Consider the following 18,698-nt stretch of genomic DNA (forward strand, 5'->3'; position numbering starts at 1 on the left):
TCTCTCTCTCTCTCTCTCTCTCTCTCTCTCTCTCTCTCTCTCTCTCTCTCTCTCTCTCTCTCTCTCTCTCTCTCTCTCTCTCTCTCTCTCTCTCTCTCTCTCTCTCTCTCTCTCTCTCTCTCTCTCTCTCTCTCTCTCTCTCTCTCTCTCTCTCTCTCTCTCTCTCTCTCTCTCTCTCTCTCTCTCTCTCTCTCTCTCTCTCTCTCTCTCTCTCTCTCTCTCTCTCTCTCTCTCTCTCTCTCTCTCTCTCTCTCTCTCTCTCTCTCTCTCTCTCTCTCTCTCTCTCTCTCTCTCTCTCTCTCTCTCTCTCTCTCTCTCTCTCTCTCTCTCTCTCTCTCTCTCTCTCTCTCTCTCTCTCTCTCTCTCTCTCTCTCTCTCTCTCTCTCTCTCTCTCTCTCTCTCTCTCTCTCTCTCTCTCTCTCTCTTCTCTCTCAAAATACATGAGCATCTGACTCATTAATAATAAGAGTTGTGGATGGAATTTAATTTAAAAATATTTTCCTTTATATTTCCAAGGAGTCAAACGATGAAAAATAATACAGTAAGCATTGCAAACAAGTCCTTACCCAAGAGAACCAGACAGACTCTCTGCAACTTCCTCCTCTTCAAGATGCTTGTTCCTCCTACGATAGAAACACAGGAGGGTGCAAAGAGTGATGCTGAGCAGCAGGAGGAATATGAAGAGTCCCACAGCAACATAAATGATCTGCATTTCAGATATACGAGTAGGAGGCCCAGTCTCCTTCACATCTTCTATTGGTTGTATGGCAGGGAAGTACTCACTATATGATGTCAAGAGATTCCTCTCTGCTGCTTGTACTGTATGTGATACAATTTGTTTTAACAGTATTGTGAGAGATCTTTCAACTGACAAACTCCCTACAACAATAAATTGCATACCAGCATTCCATGGTTGCAGATCAAATCAGCCTAAAAATAACCTAACCACTGTGGCTGGGACCTAGGACACACTCTTCTAGATCTATATTTTACTACATCTCTTTCATTCATTATTTTCTTCTTAGCCACTTGAAAATCCTGTTGGAGTGAATCTAGTTTCCTCACCTCTTCCTACGACCTTAGCTATAACCTCTTTAAGTTTAAAACCTAATAATCCATTACACACTGTGCATGCAAGTTTGCATGAATGTGCATGTATAAGAATATATCTTTATGGTTCTGTAGTCCAAGTGGATAATACAATAAATGTCTTACCTGACATGACAATGAAACCTGTGTAATTGGAGTCCCTTGAGAGGATACCATCTACCACAGGAGGAGCAAACTGAAGAGATAGTAAAGAACGCCTGTTGCCCCGAGTGATGGGACCAACATCACGTCCCTGTTCGTTGCTGCGGAATGCAGCTGATTCACCTACTGGGTTTATCTCACCCAAGCATGAAGAACATCCTCCAGACCAGTTACCCACTACTTTACCATCTCCCAAAAGCAGGTACTTATCCCTTATGTTCCACCTGAAAAGGAACAGATCATTGCTCATGAGTGGATTTATGTCTCATTAAGAGTACAGTATATGCAAATCAGTCTCCTGTAATGAAACCAGCAAGAAGCATTCCTGTAGTTTTCCTACTTTTAGTGCCCACATAATTTACCATATACAAATTAGCTATACAGTATTGATAAATCAATAAAATAATGTTACTGTTACAATACCTTAATTTACTACATCTATAATGGTCCATCCCTATAATCTTAGTTCATCATCCTATAATTCTAGTACATCCCATAATCCTAGTATGTACATCCTTGGCCTAGATAAATTTATTTAGGGAAAAAGAAGGAAGTAATCTTGGTCTAATGGGACCTTCCCTCCATCCGGAAAAAGACATGTGGATGTATAGGTGATGGAGTGACGGTGAAGAACCTACCCTGAGAATGCCTCAGCCACATAGGCCCCCGTAAGAGGAGAGCGATGGACCTCCTCATATGTGCTCAGGGTAAGTTTACTGGGCTCTGGGAGATCTTGCAGTAATAAACCTTCAGCCATCCTCACCACGACAATCCTATGAGTAATTTATCAATTTTAGAAATACAGTACTGCATTATATAAAAGGCAAATGATGTGCATGGGCATTATTCATATGCAGCAAAGAACAAATCACAAACTGTCTGACCTACATTTATTCACAATGTAGTCTACATATAAGGCTCTTCCCTGTTATATGTGGACTTAAAAGTCCAACATACATTATTTTATCCAAACAATTTAAAATTTCCTAATGCTTTAAGTCAATATTACTCTTCAACACCTTCCTTGAGGATACTTGAAGGCAATAAAAAAACTAGACTGGAAAGTTTGATGACAATGTATTGGACAAAGATATCACTGGCCACCAAGTAAATAATGATAGTAAATAATGAGAGAACACTGAAAATGTGAAATATGAGGCATCAGTTAACTACCAACCTGAATGACCTACAACATTAATGAGATCTTATACATTATTACTTGCATGTATTGCAAGGAGGAGTTAAATGAGGAATGTTTTGCATGAATTACAGCAATTAAAAGACTGGGTCCTTGATTCCTCTGATAGTACCTCCCAATATTATCCTGGGCTAATTTCATTTTTTTCTCAAATTCCTACACAACTACAAAATGCTAACAAAGAAGTATTGGACAACCATAAACCACTAAATGTCTTGGTTTCAACAATGGTCACTTTGAACCAACTAAATTTATCTTCATTATCACTTTTTCTTTGTCCTAAAAACAAGTTCCGTGGACAGTCTTGTCAAGATAATAATGTATACAGGTCATTACCATATGCCTGTATGGATGGTTACAAACCTCCTGAAAGCTGGATGTTAACATATCAGTGAGGAGTGAGTTAGTTTGTGTGAAATATGGTACAGTAATTGTAATAGGCTAATAGGTGATGAGCACAGAAATTAAAATAATAAATGTTGTTTGGTGAAAAAGAGAGAGGAACGTGAGTTTCATATAGGAATATGAATTAGGGAATGTGCAATGAGTATTTTGCAATGCATCAGACACAGTATTGTACACCCCTTTATACAGGAAAGTTACATAACTGATATACTGTACAGTACATTTTCGTAGACAAGATTCATCCAGTTTTTCCAGTTCTTCAACTCTTTTCATGCTCTTTTCTTTTCCAGATATTATCATCTAATATGTCAACACTTTTACAATGTTAACAAACCTGTGGCAGCAAATGGTTCCATTACGTTCAGATACTCGGGGTACCGGAAGTTTCAGCACAATTTGGTCTTCACTGTAATATTTCCACCAAGAGACAGGCTCAGATACAGGAACTGAAACAGGTGTGCGACACACAGCAGTCATGGCAGAGCTGTACTGACGTTTTAGGCCAGCGTAAACCTATGGAAAGGTAAAGGCAAATTTTTTAGTTTTTATCTACTATACATAGTTATTTTTATCTAAAGATGTAAATCCTCCCACAGCATACAAATTTGGGAGAACAAATATCTAGCGAGTTGATCTATTACTATAAATTAAGATTTTATAAAGATCAATTAACATAATTATTTTGAGGAAGTAAATTGAATTCAAATTTCAACCTTCAAGAATAACCTGAGCATAAAATAATCTAGTTTTGTGTAGTCCATATCTTTTGCTGACTACTGTGCTGTACTATTGATAATTCAAAATATTTGGTCTTCATACTGTTCCAGTCAAAGCTGGAGTGAACGAGTGAGGGAAAGTCTGTACCAGCCAACAACAAAGCAGGAGAGGGTTTGCAAGTGAAGTATTATTTCAAAAGTGAAATCACACAAGGTAGCACATTAGTGGCTTGAATGCATTTACTATTGTTACAGGGAGTCTTCCACATAATTAAGTACAGCTCCTCCCCGACTTACAACAGGGTTGGGGACCGACATCCAGGTCGTAAGTCGGAAATGCTTAAATAATACATAGAAAATCTAAAATGGGTGTCTCTTTTTCTTCTCAGCACCACAAAACACTCACTTTTAAGCTTGCCAACCATTTTAAAGTGAATTACAAACGAAAATTTTGTCTGTACTGACTTTGGGACTCGAAAATACGTAATTTGACCAAATTTGGGTACGACTGAGGTAGGTCGTAAGTGCGGGTGTGAGGCAGGTCGTAAGTCGGGGAGGAGCTGTATATTTGGAGGTATAAGGTTTGCCCCCCCCCAAAAAAGTCATGCAAGAGTCTCACAGTCCAGCTAGAGTAAGCTATGCAGGAAAAATTAATAAAAATACAAGGAATTCTAACATTTCTATGTAATCATACAGTATCTCTTCAACCCTCTGAATTTGTTAAACATGAAAGAAGTATAAACTCACGAATAGTGAACTTTTCTGAAATTGTGACCTAACTCTTAACCCAGATAATTAGAAAAGGGGACATTTAAATGGTTGAATGATACAAGAAGAGTGAAGAGAGCAACAAATTCATACAAAATTTGTTTTTACTGAGCATGATGTCCCATCATTCTTCTGATGCACAACAGCAACACATTCCTTAACCTTAATGTGCCTTCAATTGCTATCTCAACCTATTGTCTACCTCCTTTCCTCCTCCTACTATTAAATATTTTAATATAGAGCAAACCTTTTCCACTAATCTACTAGTGATCAAATATACAGTACTGTGCTGTATATTCAACAGATCCATTCATCCTTGATGTACAGTACTTTAATCATTATAGTACCTTTAAAGAATTTCTTCAACTCTCCCAAATCTCTCCTATTGTCATTTTGTATCCTGTAAATTTAAAATTCCTAAGGTACTGCATTTTTTTAATTAATTTCTTGTACAGTATTCTTCTTTTCATCTCACTTGCCATTAGCAAATTGTACATGAACATTCACACACAATGTTTGGAGAAGTGTGCACTTTGAGCATACCATTCTTAAGCTTCTCTTCATATCATGTAAAAGTATCTGAGAGCGCCTTACATTATGGGAAAATTATACATACATATACAGTATACAAAAATAAACAAGAAATACTAACCTTAACTATATAATTTGTGTTGGGCAGAGCAGTATAAAAGGTATAGTTTCTGAGTGAACCAGCCACATTCTCATTATGTTGATTGGTGTACACCTGTTTCTGTCCTTCCTCATTGATAAAAGATGCAGTTTCTTTCAGCTCTATTTTGTAATGGTCAACTACATCATTAGGGATGAGAGGTGGTTTCCAATGAATATGGACAGTGTGGGCAGCTGTGTGTGGGTTCTGTTTGCACTCAACCAGTAAATCAGAAATTTCACCAGGAACCCCATTCATGGTCTTCCCAACTACTGGAGGAGAATAGTCTCCACAATCTCGCTCTTTGTCACGGAACACATCCAGACATGCTGCAACCTACAGTGTAAAACATTATGAATATAATTACAGTCCCATTATTACAAAGAACTTAAGACCTCAATTAATGATACAGTATATTCAATTCTATACAAGCTTGTGTAAAGTGATGGGGAAAACCACATTGGAGTCTTGTAAAACACATCTTGCACAACTGTAAAAATGTATGAATAAAAAATAATTAATTAATGAATTAAGAGAAAATGTGTGTGTATTTACTATTATTTATGGTTACCCTACAGGTGGCAGGAATAGAGAAAAAACAAGAATTAAATATTCTGTGCTGTGCGGTAGATCATAGGAATGAGAGATTTCCGGGTACTGAGACTACTCCTTCAAACCCGGAAAAAATCCCCCATCCCCGGAATTTTCCGGGTATTGGGAAATTTTTCTTGGAATTTTCCGGAAAATGTGCCCCTCAGAGCGATTTTCCGAGAAAATTTCAATTCCGGCTATCGGAGAGTTCTGGGTTTGAGATATTACTGTAACTGTACAAATATGCAACACACACGTACACAGTATATTTAAGACATATACTGTATCTAACTTACACATAGAGTACAGTAAACAAAGTAAATCCCGAGGTTCACACTGACTCACAGCACTCAATATCAATACACACCTTAAAATTGTACTCAGTGGCAGGTTTGAGAGCAGTGAACATATGATCTACAGTGGGGGAAGGAATAAACAGCTCCTGAACATCTCCGGTGGTTGGGTCTGTTAGAGACAGATGGTAACGACCAACAAATTCTCTGGCATCTTCATTTGGCTGACTCCATCCTACAGTAAAGAAATCAACACCACTGCCTTTTGGAGATGCTTGTGGGATGAATCTTGGTTCTGAAAACAAAAATACATAAATATTGTTTGTAAATTCAAAACAGAAATCATTTGCACATACTGTACAATACTGTATATCAGTACAGTATATAGTTTGGATTATATTTGCACAAATGCCTTTTCCAAAGACCTTAAAACTACATGAAAACATTGGATAACTACCCAGGTGGTTGCTGCTGACCCAGGTACAATTATCAATAATTTTTATTCAAACTGGTTCGTATATATTTTATGTGTACTTGACCAATTCTAACCTACTGTTCTTGGGTTAAGTTTGGTGTGCAATCTACTGTATATTACGAGCTGTAGCTCACTGCACATGCTGTCTAATTGCAAATTGACCTCAAACGTGCAGAGGCCATTTATTTTGTACACAGGCAGCTTTTTTTTACATAATGATTATTTTATATATGATAGTAAGAACAGTATGGTCTCAGAGTACGTATATCCACAGTACGAGACCCTACTTATACGCATCTGACCCCCTGAACTGCCCTTACACCTGTCTTGCTCTCGTGTGAATCAACTCACCCAGCACTTCACATTACAATCATTTATTCAAGGGCACATACGTTCCATAACCCGGGGGATTACTGTAGCTATACAATAACAAAAAGGATAAAAGGAACTTTTTATGGTGTGTTTTCCCCATAATGTAATCTACAAAACAGCCACACTGCAGTCTCAGCTATCACCAGGTAGTATACCAAGTGGTTCAAATTTTTCAAAAGCTGATTGATCTCTTATGTCTTATGTATGAAGGACACATCATCTGCAACAAACAAACACTACCCCCACACATAATTCTCATTTTCTGTCACATAAAAAAGATACATATCACTAGATGCAAAGGTTTGTATAATTCAAATTTGAAACAAATCAGCTGAAATATTGTCAATATATCAATTAAACACCGAAACAATGATGTCATCAACAAACAAAATAGTTCCCCAAACTGACACCACAGGGCATCAACAAACCCATCATAAGCTAGAACAGCTCATGAGTACTGAATCTGAGGTACAGTATAGAGATGTTGTTACGAAACAAAGCCAGAAGCATCAATACTTCCTAAGTCACACACATACTGTATACAGTAATACTCTTCTAAGCAGTATGATGAAGGTAAAATCACCACTGACTTAAAAACAGCACAGTACTCTGGTCACAAAAAAGACCCCCATAAAACTGCAAATAATTACCCCAAACCAATACAGCACACCATACAATGCTGTTCCACAAGTGGTCAAAATATTTAGAAAGTCCGTTGAAACATTTTTATATCATCTGAATATGAACTGCAGAAAGAAAAACAAAGTAAATAGGGCAAAATTGTGAGGCATGCCCCTATAAATATGAATACCTAAGACCATAATATAAATAAAAACACTAGAACTATAAATATCTAATCATGCAGGTCTTCCCAGCCAAAAGTCATTAACTCACATTTCTACAAAAAATCATGAGCAACTTAAAAGACAATAAATGAAGGGAAAATGTGTACAATATGACTATTTGCTCTTGATTCCTGCCACCTTGCACTACAAGGGATATTTCATAAAAAATACCTCCATTCCTATATTGTACAGTACTAATCACATAAATACATATTTCCATTCCTAAGTGATACAGTAGAGTACATTACAAAAGATTCCTCCACTTTTTACACAATCTTATGCTCAACATTTTTCCCCATAAATAACATCAATTTTTCTTTGTCCATCATCTGACTCACCTACCAGGCTTCATTAAAATCAGTCTGTCCAACATTAACACTTTTTAAAGAGAATTTAATATACATTATTCTAATATTAGTTTTGCTCTTAACTGTGAATATGACTCCCTAATCAATCAGACATCTCACAATCTAATTCTCCAGATGTGCCCTCAACAGTAGGTTTGTTCAACTCTTTGCATAAACAGCTTCCCATTCTTTTAAAATTACCCTGTGTCAGCAATGTTAACTTCCTATTCTATTTTTTTCCTGAGCTGGATGAACAACTTTTGTGGTCAATTAAGATTGCACTTCTCAGGAGTGGCTTTTATATAATAATAATAATAATAATAATAATAATAATAATAATAATAATAATAATAATAATAATAATAATAATAATAATAATAATAATAATAATAATAATAATAATAATAATACAGTAATGATCCCGTAGCTAACTAAAACTCAACTGTTGCATCACCTAGCCAACACCTGACCTACAAGCAATGCTTTATTAATAATGGTTGTCTACAGTGATGGGTCTTCTTTCTGATTTAACCTTTGGCTCCTTTTCTACATAATTAAATTAATTCCCAACCCTCAGGACATCAGGCAAGAGAAGAAAATTGTATGAAAAATACTCATTTACACCTTTCAAGTATTTAACCAAAGTTGACAAATATGTTGTAAAAATTTTCCAAGTTTATATAATACATTGACTGACGTCATTTATGATGTAAAAAAAAAAGGTTTCCAAACCACTGCATTTTTGGCCACTAATGCTAAACTGCTTTTATGGTAAAATATTAAATAAAATTAATTATATAAAAATCAGTGCCTTAATCTCAGACCATCTTTATTACAAAATTTCATTTCTCTTACTATATAAAAAAAACAGCTAACTGGCTCAATTTACCAAGAATTAAAGCCACATGCAAAATTATTGAGGATATCTTTTGTAGTACTATTGGCTCTCTGGCATTAAAATATGAAGATGTGTGCATTACATAAGTGTTTGGCGAAAATTCTTCATAGACGTGACACTATCTCGCTGAGAAAAAAATCATGTTTTCAATCTGTTATCCTAAAGTGTGTGTGATATTAGCATGCAAGTGTGAAAGTGTTTTGTTTCATGAAAACCTAAAGAAGTGCAAGATCCATGACCACTGTGTGTGGGAGTGGTGTAAAAGTTATGTTCTTACATATGCACCAGGCAACATCAACAACATATATGTAATCATCTCTCTTCATAGCTACAAACCACGATGCATCTTACCTTCATCATAAGATGCGGTATCTATCCAAAAAGCCGCACAGTGAATCCAAAGTTCATTTTATGCACAATTCAATATACTGTATATAAAATATATAATATGATGAGATTAATCTAAAACTAATTACGGAAATCACCTCCCAGTTTCCATGAACTACAAATAAGATAGTCCTTAGAACAGTTTTTTCATATGAATTTATAGTGATTGCATACAGTACTCTAAAACCCCCATAATTATAAATTTCAAACTTATTTGATTTCCTCATAACTATTCCATGTCGCCATCTAAGCCCCTTTATGATGAGAAGTAATTGCAACCCACCTATAACCCTGTACTTTTCCCTAAAACAAAATTTATCAGCAATATACACAAAACTGCTCACATAACTCTGGTCTCAGTACTCTTCCATACACACACATGCATGCATGCAAGCATTCACACACACAAAATCCATTCTTCCATCCTTTTTCTAATATGTTCCTGAGCACTTCAGTCATAGGCACTTCATTTGATAATCTTGCCACCTTCACTCTCTCCCCATTTCCTTACAACTCACTTAAGCCTAGCATTCTTTCCCCCCAAAGAATTCCTTTTATAACACTGCATGTATTGGCATAGCACAGTAGAACCCAGTTATCAAGCACCTATGGGAATTGAGAGATGCTGAATAAAGAAATTTTACGGTTAGTTGAAATCCAACCCTTAGGATCCCCCAATAAATCCTACAATGCACAGTGCTAAAGGCTGACCTCACAAATTAATTTATAAAAAAAAAAAAAAAATAGGATTTCTTCAACACTTAATCCACTCTATATAAACAAGGTGGCTTTGAAATAAAGAAAAAAATTATAAACTACTGTATAATAATAGAAAAGTGAACAGCATGTACGTGTCTGTGTGTGGAGGTGGTTGGCAATAACTGCATCACCGACTCACCAGCCCAACTGCCAAATTTATTGTTACATATAATAAAACTATAAAAATTGTCGAAAAATCAATACGATACTCTAATGAGGCTAAGAAATAAAGAAAATATAATATAAAACATTAGGAGAGCAGTTGTTTGTCACGTTATCGATTCATTGATAAGTGATTCAAACATTGGTACATGATCAGAAAGGCCACCAAGGGGTGGAACACTAAACAGTACAGTACATGTTTTTGTTTTTTTAATAAACTGCATTCAGAGAATATTAGTGTATGTACCTTAGATAAGCCCAGCACAGCTTACATAGCAATACCTTCAGCTTCACCTCGCAACAGTTATGTTACAAATATCATACCACTCTGGACAGCTCCCGCCACTGTTGCAATATACAGTACAGTATATATGCCGTAGGCCCAATTTAAAATTCTTATGCTTGGTATTTGCATAGCACCTTTGTAGAGGCTTGTAGGAAATGCCCAGAGCCAGTGTAGGCCTCTAATGGATGAACCACAGCCGAGTCAAGACACGGTATATCTGCTAATGTACAACGCCACACACAGGATGAATTTGCAGCCATTGTATTTGATTCTCAAGACAAAGATAAGCCTCCCATACATAGTGATAAGAGATATAAGTGAAGAATTTTCCTCGAGATTTGACAAGTAAATACTGTAGGTACTGTACTGTACTGTATAGTGAATCTTAGGGGAAACTGAGACTACCACGTGATAAGAATAATTATTTATTTGTTCCCCCGATCCCTGGACTTTGATGGTGTAAACCAGGAGTTTATGGTACAGGTACAGTAATTCTTTTTTCTTCCATTCTCCAATATTCCCCCGTCCAATGGGTAATGACCATGAGTTGCCATCACCATCCTCAAAGGTTCAAAGGGTAAATTAACAGCGAAATAAAAGTGAAGAACAGTGAGAGCCCAGACGGGTGGATGAAGATAAATTTTGTGAATGTAGAGAACTAGGTAACGAAATGACAGCCAATCACAGATCATGCTGGACCACAGAAATGGCCAGATTTGAGATTCAATCTGCATTAGCATAAATAAAGGTGTGAAAAAAAACATTAACTTATGAAAGCCTTGTAGGATATAAAAATTTCATATGCATATTGGCATTGCTAGGGGGAGCAGTGTTGCTAGGGTAGGTGTTGAGGCCAGACATACAGCATAAAGGGGTACTGCAGCATTACACTATTTCTAGAATACAACCCCAGTGGTTGGTGAGGAATTACTTTACTGCATACTATATTACAGGCATGGGCAACCCGCAGTCTGTGGGCCGCATGCGGCCCTTACCATGTGTTTGTGCAGTCCATGGAGTGATTGAGAAATTCTATTTAATGTGGCCCGCGGTTCAAGTAGATGCAGCCACTTTATGGTGAGTAAAGCAATATTTTTTAAAAGAATATCTTCACACACAATTCGTTACTGTTTCATCACCTTAGAGTAAGCAACTACAAAAATAACAGTGAAATAAGTATATATAGTCAACAATATAAACATTTTTACTTGTGTGAGTTTACGACCCAAGGTCGGCGCGGTCTGTTTGATGGATTAGCTGCTATGTGGCTGTGGGTCACTTAGGAATTAACTAAGGTTGGGTAAGTTCAAGTAGGGTCATGGGCAGTGATCACACAGGGTTTAACTAATTAAGTACTTCCAGAATAACACAAGAACACCAAAATCGCACCTCGGAAACTCATAATTGGCGTGTAATAAGCATTGAAATAATGTACTCATTAAAAAATTCCAGCCATCGTTACAACCACTAATTACAGGTACAAACTGCCAATATATAATACTGAGAGAGAGAGAGAGAGAGAGAGAGAGAGAGAGAGAGAGAGAGAGAGAGAGAGAGAGAGAGAGAGAGAGAGAGAGAGAGAGAGAGAGAGAGAGAGAGAGAGAGAGAGAGAGAGAGAGAGAGAGAGAGAGAGAGAGAGAGAGAGAGAGAGAGAGAGAGAGAGAGAGAGAGAGAGAGAGAGAGAGAGAGAGAGAGAGAGAGAGAGAGAGAGAGAGAGAGAGAGAGAGAGAGAGAGAGAGAGAGAGAGAGAGAGAGAGAGAGAGAGAGAGAGAGAGAGAGAGAGAGAGAGAGAGAGAGAGAGAGAGAGAGAGAGAGAGAGAGAGAGAGAGAGAGAGAGAGAGAGAGAGGAGAGAGAGAGAGAGAGAGAGAGAGAGAGAGAGAGAGAGAGAGAGAGAGAGAGAGAGAGAGAGAGAGAGAGAGAGAGAGAGAGAGAGAGAGAGAGAGAGAGAGAGAGAGAGAGAGAGAGAGAGAGAGAGAGAGAGAGAGAGAGAGAGAGAGAGAGAGAGAGAGAGAGAGAGAGAGAGAGAGAGAGAGAGAGAGAGAGAGAGAGAGAGAGAGAGAGAGAGAGAGAGAGAGAGAGAGAGAGAGAGAGAGAGAGAGAGAGAGAGAGAGAGAGAGAGAGAGAGAGAGAGAGAGAGAGAGAGAGAGAGAGAGAGAGAGAGAGAGAGAGAGAGAGAGAGAGAGAGAGAGAGAGAGAGAGAGAGAGAGAGAGAGAGAGAGAGAGAGAGAGAGAGAGAGAGAGAGAGAGAGAGAGAGAGAGAGAGAGAGAGAGAGAGAGAGAGAGAGAGAGAGAGAGAGAGAGAGAGAGAGAGAGAGAGAGAGAGAGAGAGAGAGAGAGAGAGAGAGAGAGAGAGAGAGAGAGAGAGAGAGAGAGAGAGAGAGAGAGAGAGAGAGAGAGAGAGAGAGAGAGAGAGAGAGAGAGAGAGAGAGAGAGAGAGAGAGAGAGAGAGAGAGAGAGAGAGAGAGAGAGAGAGAGAGAGAGAGAGAGAGAGAGAGAGAGAGAGAGAGAGAGAGAGAGAGAGAGAGAGAGAGAGAGAGAGAGAGAGAGAGAGAGAGAGAGAGAGAGCGAGAGAGAGAGAGAGAGAGAGAGAGAGAGAGAGAGAGAGAGAGAGAGAGAGAGAGAGAGAGAGAGCGAGAGAGAGAGCGAGAGAGAGAGCGAGAGAGAGAGCGAGAGAGAGAGCGAGAGAGAGAGCGAGAGAGAGAGCGAGAGAGAGAGAGATGCCTATAGGTTGTTTCATTGTAGTTCCTCATATGCCAAGATTAAAAAATGACATTATTCAGGTGGGTGTTTCATGAGTAAGAAAAATGCTGAAACTGTAGGATAAAATCAACTTATTCACAGACTGCTTCATTCCTCTTCTGTTAAATGCCTAGAAACTTTGACAAATTACTTTAAACATTATTATGATGGATTTGTTTCATAAATGGGAAAAAGGCTGATTGTAAACTGTCCATGCTAATACAATATTAACATTACTTTTGGGTTAAATAGGATATAAATTTTTGTGGGTAGGCCCACAGAAAATACGTAATGCAGCCCATGATTGAGGAAAGGTTGCCCATGCCTGCTGTATTACATGTACAATACATAAAGCTCACACTGATATGTAAAACCCTCCTCAACTGAGAGTACTGTACAAGGAAGAGTGAAATGAAGTACTGTACAGGTATTCTAGCCATAAATGTCAGTTAGTAAAAAGCTTTAAGTAATTATGAATCCTTCATTACTAAGAAATAATACATTACCATAATAATTTTAATTAGAAACAAAATGGTTGAAGTACTGAGATTTCATCAAACAAATGTCATCATACAACAAGAAACCACACCAGCTTGTGCAACTTAAAAACAAAGCTGACAGTAACCAGTATGCCACAAACTCTTGTTATTTATGAAGGTAACCTAAAAATTATAATTACCCAAAACAATCACCAAGGGCAAGGAAGAAAATTACCTAAATAAATTACAGTAAACTTCATGATGTCATGTTGGGAATATTTTAAATCTGAAGCAAACCTGATGACATGCTAGTCGAATATTACCAATAAAAATGCTATTTCCTAAAACCACTCCCAAGACCAAATCACTGATGCTTGATATAAAATTTTACATCTGGAAAGAATTAACTTACTACCAGCCAAGAAGCCAAGAGTTACTACCTTAATTCAAACCAACACAATACTGTACACTGTAGTGAAGTCTGATTTAATGATGTGTAAACTCGAGATGTTGGTTGAATGCATGAGAAACATGTACTTCACAATAAAAGTATAACCTTGTCAATTATTTTTAAGCAGTATTTCACCATACAATATCTTCAAGACCGTGTATCAAAATCCTCCTTTACTAAGCAATAAAGAATACACTGTACATTAATATATTCAAAATCCACTTCACTTTAGACAAAATTAAAGCCTATGGTAAATCCATATTCCCACGTACCGTATATTATGGTGCATTAGGCGAGGCCCACATTTCAGTCTAAATTTCATGGTTTTAGGTTGTATCTGTGGTATAAGACAACTCCCCAAACTACCCAACCACCTGTGGTAAAGTTTAGGTCAATATGACCACCAATACAGTGATATGTTTAATGTATTAAATACTTTGAATGTTTATTGGATGGTACAGAGGATGATTTGTTGTGGGACACTGACGACAAAGCTGAAGCCTACACACCAGATTCGGACTGGGACCCCTATGACGACAACATAAACAATGAGACTCAGGATGTGTATGACAAGCTCTTTGCTTCAGATGATTCGAGTGAATTTGATAGATTTTAAATGTTTGTGATGTTTTTTATTTTATTTTAATATGCTTTCATTGGTTTAACACCATATCGGTACAGTATGTGGATTTTAGTGAGAAATAAAAATTTTAAACAATACAACTGCTGTTTCAAGATTGACGACCCCAGCTACCTTCACTGACCCACATCATTAAGGTAATTTGTACAGAATTTTGAGGTTTTTGTGTCTGGCCTATAAGACGACCCCTGGTTTTAGGGTCGTTTCTTGATGATTCAAGTGTCAAGTGTCGTCTTATCCACTGAAATATATGGTACATATCTTATTTCTACATTAGGAAAAATACATAAAACGTTCATGAATAACATAATTTGCAATTTAATACAACATGTGAAAATACTCTGTATTTGAATCTTGGTGAAAAATAATTTCCATGCAGTTAATGCAAACTTCTCCATTAAAACTACTTACCTTCACTTAACAGAGTGACTGTATCAGACTCACTCTCACTCACTCCAATTTCATTAGCAACTTCAATCTTTACTCGAACATCATCACCAGGTGAGCCAACATCTTCCAAGATGATGTTCTGCTGATCCTCACCAAATAGTGAAGGCTCATCATAATCACCATCACCAATGGCAATCTAACAAAAGATAATGAAGTCAATTATATGTGACACTTGCACAATACGTAGACCTCTTTGTGCTTATTCTATGACATACAGTACAATACAGTACTATGAAATTACATTAATTTTCACCAAATATTGCAGACATTTGAAGCTGGGTTATAGAAGTGACTATAATAAACCAGGAAGGAAATCTTGGAGCCTGGTTGTAGAAGGGGAACAACATAGAATAGAAAAATACACATTTTACAAGTCACAGTTTTGAATAACAGCAAATAATGGAGGATCTGTGTGTGCTCTTGATTCTAATCATTCTGCACCCTAGAGCTAGCAACACACTGTATGTAGAAATGAGTGCCTTCTGCCAACAATTTACCTCCTTGAATACATAAGTGGTAAAACTCCAAAAGTGAACATTGTGACAATCAAGTTAAACATCAGTTCCAAGGAGGAAGTTTTGATGGATTATGCAAGGGATAAATACAACTCTCAACACTCAAAAATATCTCAATCGGAAGGTAATGAGAAGAAATCAAGCAACACTTACATAGATCTTTGTTTGCTGTATTGGAGAATTGTTGTCATTTACAGTCCATTCCATCTGAATTGCACTTGTGCCAATAGCACGCACCTTCGTTAAATTAACCTCAGGCAAATCTGCATGAAACAAATAGAAAATCTACTTTTAAAACCATGAACATTTCAGTTCTCTAGTCATTAATATCATGAAAATCACATCAACCTACAGACTTCCAGTCTGCAACCCTTACTTGAAACAAGTCTCCTGTCAGCTCTCTTATTATCCCCCAACTTAACCTCTTCCTGTACTGTACATCATAATTCCAGCCTTTACTTTTACTGTACAGAACCACCTAAGGGCTACTTATAGGCCATGCCCAAGGGCTTCATTTCTCCACAGAAAACAGTTTATATTAAGCTCCAATCTTCTTACTTTGGTACAGGTATCCCTTGTTTAACAATTTAAGATCATGCATCACATGGTATGACATGGATCTCAAAAAAAATTATATTAGGCATTTGCCTTAGTAAACTTAATTTATGTGACTAATTTATAAATTAACTGTCTGTATATTATTGCATTAAAGTATAGTCTTGGTTTACGTGGTCAATTAAACCCGTGGAGATCCGCGTAAAACGAGAAACGCGTAAACGAAATAACAGAACATATGGGATTAATTGAAATAGAGACTGAGCCGACCCCCAGACTACCCTTTTTCCGACACAATACATACGTTGTAGTAAAAATAACATCTTAATTTTATGATGGTATGCACACACAATTAATATTTAAGAGAAATATCAATAATATTAGGTTATTTAACACTTACGTTGGTAGAAGAGATGGCTGGGCACACGAGGATGGGGGGTTGGTTCTGAGGCAAAGGGCAGATTATTGGCCCTCACCTGTATCACTTGTATCACCTGTATCACTATCCACCACAGAGGCTTGCAGGGCCTCTTTGTCAAACCCCTCAAAGTCCATATCCTCACTATCACTATCGCTGACTTGGGCTGGCTGTGGTAGGTGGCGGGTGAAGAACTCGGTAATGTTTTGTTGACTGGGCAACCTTGTGCACACCCTGACCGCGCCGCTTCCAGCGTAAATGATGGAATGGACCGCGGAACTAATAATTGCCGGTCTGGCCAGGTGACGCGTAAATGACCAAACGCGTAAAGGAAATCCGCGTAAATCAAGACTATACTGTATAACATACGAAGAGCTTTTGTAACAAATGTGTAACAATATTACCAATACTTTCACAAAGAAATTCTAACCAGTCAATATTTGTGTTATATCTACAGTAGAGCATATCACTTCCAGTGGTATGGTTTCAATACAGTCAGTCCTCGACTTACGACGGAGTTAGGGACCGACGACCAGGTCGTAAGGCGAATTGGTCGTTAAATGCAAAAATAATACAGTGAACCCTCACTTTACGCGGTTAATTCAACCCACAGGGTACCGCGGAAAGTGAGAAACGCGTAAAGTCAACAACATAACATGTGGGATTAATTGAAATAGAGACCGGGCCGACCCCCAAACTCCACTTTTTCAGACACAATACCTACGTTGTAGTAAAAATAACTTCTTAATTTTATGATGGTATGCACACACAATTAATAATTAAGAGAAATATTAATAATATTAGGTTTTTTAACACTTACATTAGTAGAAAAGATGGCTGGGCACACGGGATGGGGGGTTGGTTCCGAGGCAGAGGGCAGATTATTGGCCCTCACCTGTATCACTTGTATCAATTGTATCACTATCCACCACAGAGGCTTGCAGGGCCTCTTTGTCAAACCCCTCAAAGTCCATATAAGTCCATATCCTCACTATAATTATCACTATCACTGACTTGGGCCGGCTGTGGTGGGTGGCGGGTGAAGAACTCGGTAATGTTTTGATGACTGGGTGACCTTGTGCGCACCCTGCTCGCGCCGCTTACACAACATGGCGGATGGCGGGAGAGGGCGGGAGAGATGGCGGGAGGTTTAGATCCAAAAATGGCGCGGCTCGCCAGCCGCTCTCCGCGTAAAGGGGTACACGCACCGCGGAATGTGAGAATTCCGGTTTCGGCAGGGTACCGCGTAAACTTGGAAACGCGGAATGTGGGACCGCGTAAAGCGAGGGTTGACTGTACATAGAAAATCTAAAATGGGTGTCTCTTTTTCTTCTCAGCACCACAAGAACTCTCACTTTTACGCTTACCAGACATTTTAAAGGGAATTACAAACGAAGATTTCGTCAGTACACGGCGCGATCACTAACGTCGAGACTCGAAAATACGTAATTTGAAAAATATTTTATACGAAGGCGGCAGTCGTATGTCCGAGTGGTCGTAAGTCGAGTAGGTCGTAAGTTGAGGAGTACCTGTATAAGTAAACAATATAGAAGTTAATTGAGAACAGAATACACATACCTTGAACAAGTAAGTAGGGTGAACCAGGTGGGTCCCCGGTACCGACTTCATTTGAGGCTCTACACTTATATGTTCCATTGTCTTTGAGAGTGACATTGTCAATCAATAGGTCAGACAGATGAAGATCTGATTCTTGGCGAGTTTCCATACTATATCTGAAAAAAAAAGTTAAATAAAAAAACTAATAAATATACAGTGGTCCCTCAGTTAATGAACACAATTCGTTCCAGAAGGTCGTTTGTTAACCGAAAATTTCGTTAACCGAAACCATTGTTTCAATGGGATATTGGGTAATTGGTTCCAGCTCACCGAAAATTACATACAAAGTAAAAATAAATGCAGTAAAGTACACTTACTCTGAGGTGTGTATGTAGAAGGCTCCTGTTTGATGATGATGATGATGGGAATTAGAAGTGGGGATGGAGGAGAAGGGAGAAGAGAAGGAAGTG

The 18,698-nt window shown here is 37.9% G+C and overlaps 1 protein-coding gene across 2 annotated transcripts in view; it reads right to left on the minus strand.

Moving 5' to 3' along the window:
* The window catches only part of LOC121866500 (tyrosine-protein phosphatase 69D-like), a 54,499-nt gene that overhangs the window by 29,656 nt on the left and 6,145 nt on the right, over positions 1-18,698 (minus strand). For both annotated transcript variants that reach the window (XM_042366235.1, XM_042366234.1), the window contains exons 6-14: positions 18,250-18,404; positions 15,852-15,961; positions 15,145-15,319; positions 5,967-6,187; positions 4,991-5,344; positions 3,189-3,367; positions 1,890-2,024; positions 1,216-1,475; positions 567-819 (exon numbers count right to left, since the gene is read on the minus strand). In XM_042366235.1, the coding sequence (XP_042222169.1) occupies positions 567-819; positions 1,216-1,475; positions 1,890-2,024; positions 3,189-3,367; positions 4,991-5,344; positions 5,967-6,187; positions 15,145-15,319; positions 15,852-15,961; positions 18,250-18,404 (1,842 nt within the window). The remainder of the gene's footprint in view (positions 1-566; positions 820-1,215; positions 1,476-1,889; positions 2,025-3,188; positions 3,368-4,990; positions 5,345-5,966; positions 6,188-15,144; positions 15,320-15,851; positions 15,962-18,249; positions 18,405-18,698) is intronic.

Source organism: Homarus americanus, unplaced genomic scaffold (genome assembly GCF_018991925.1).
Source record: "Homarus americanus isolate GMGI-L3 unplaced genomic scaffold, GMGI_Hamer_2.0 scaffold16430, whole genome shotgun sequence".
In the NCBI taxonomy this organism is placed as follows: domain Eukaryota; kingdom Metazoa; phylum Arthropoda; class Malacostraca; order Decapoda; family Nephropidae; genus Homarus; species Homarus americanus.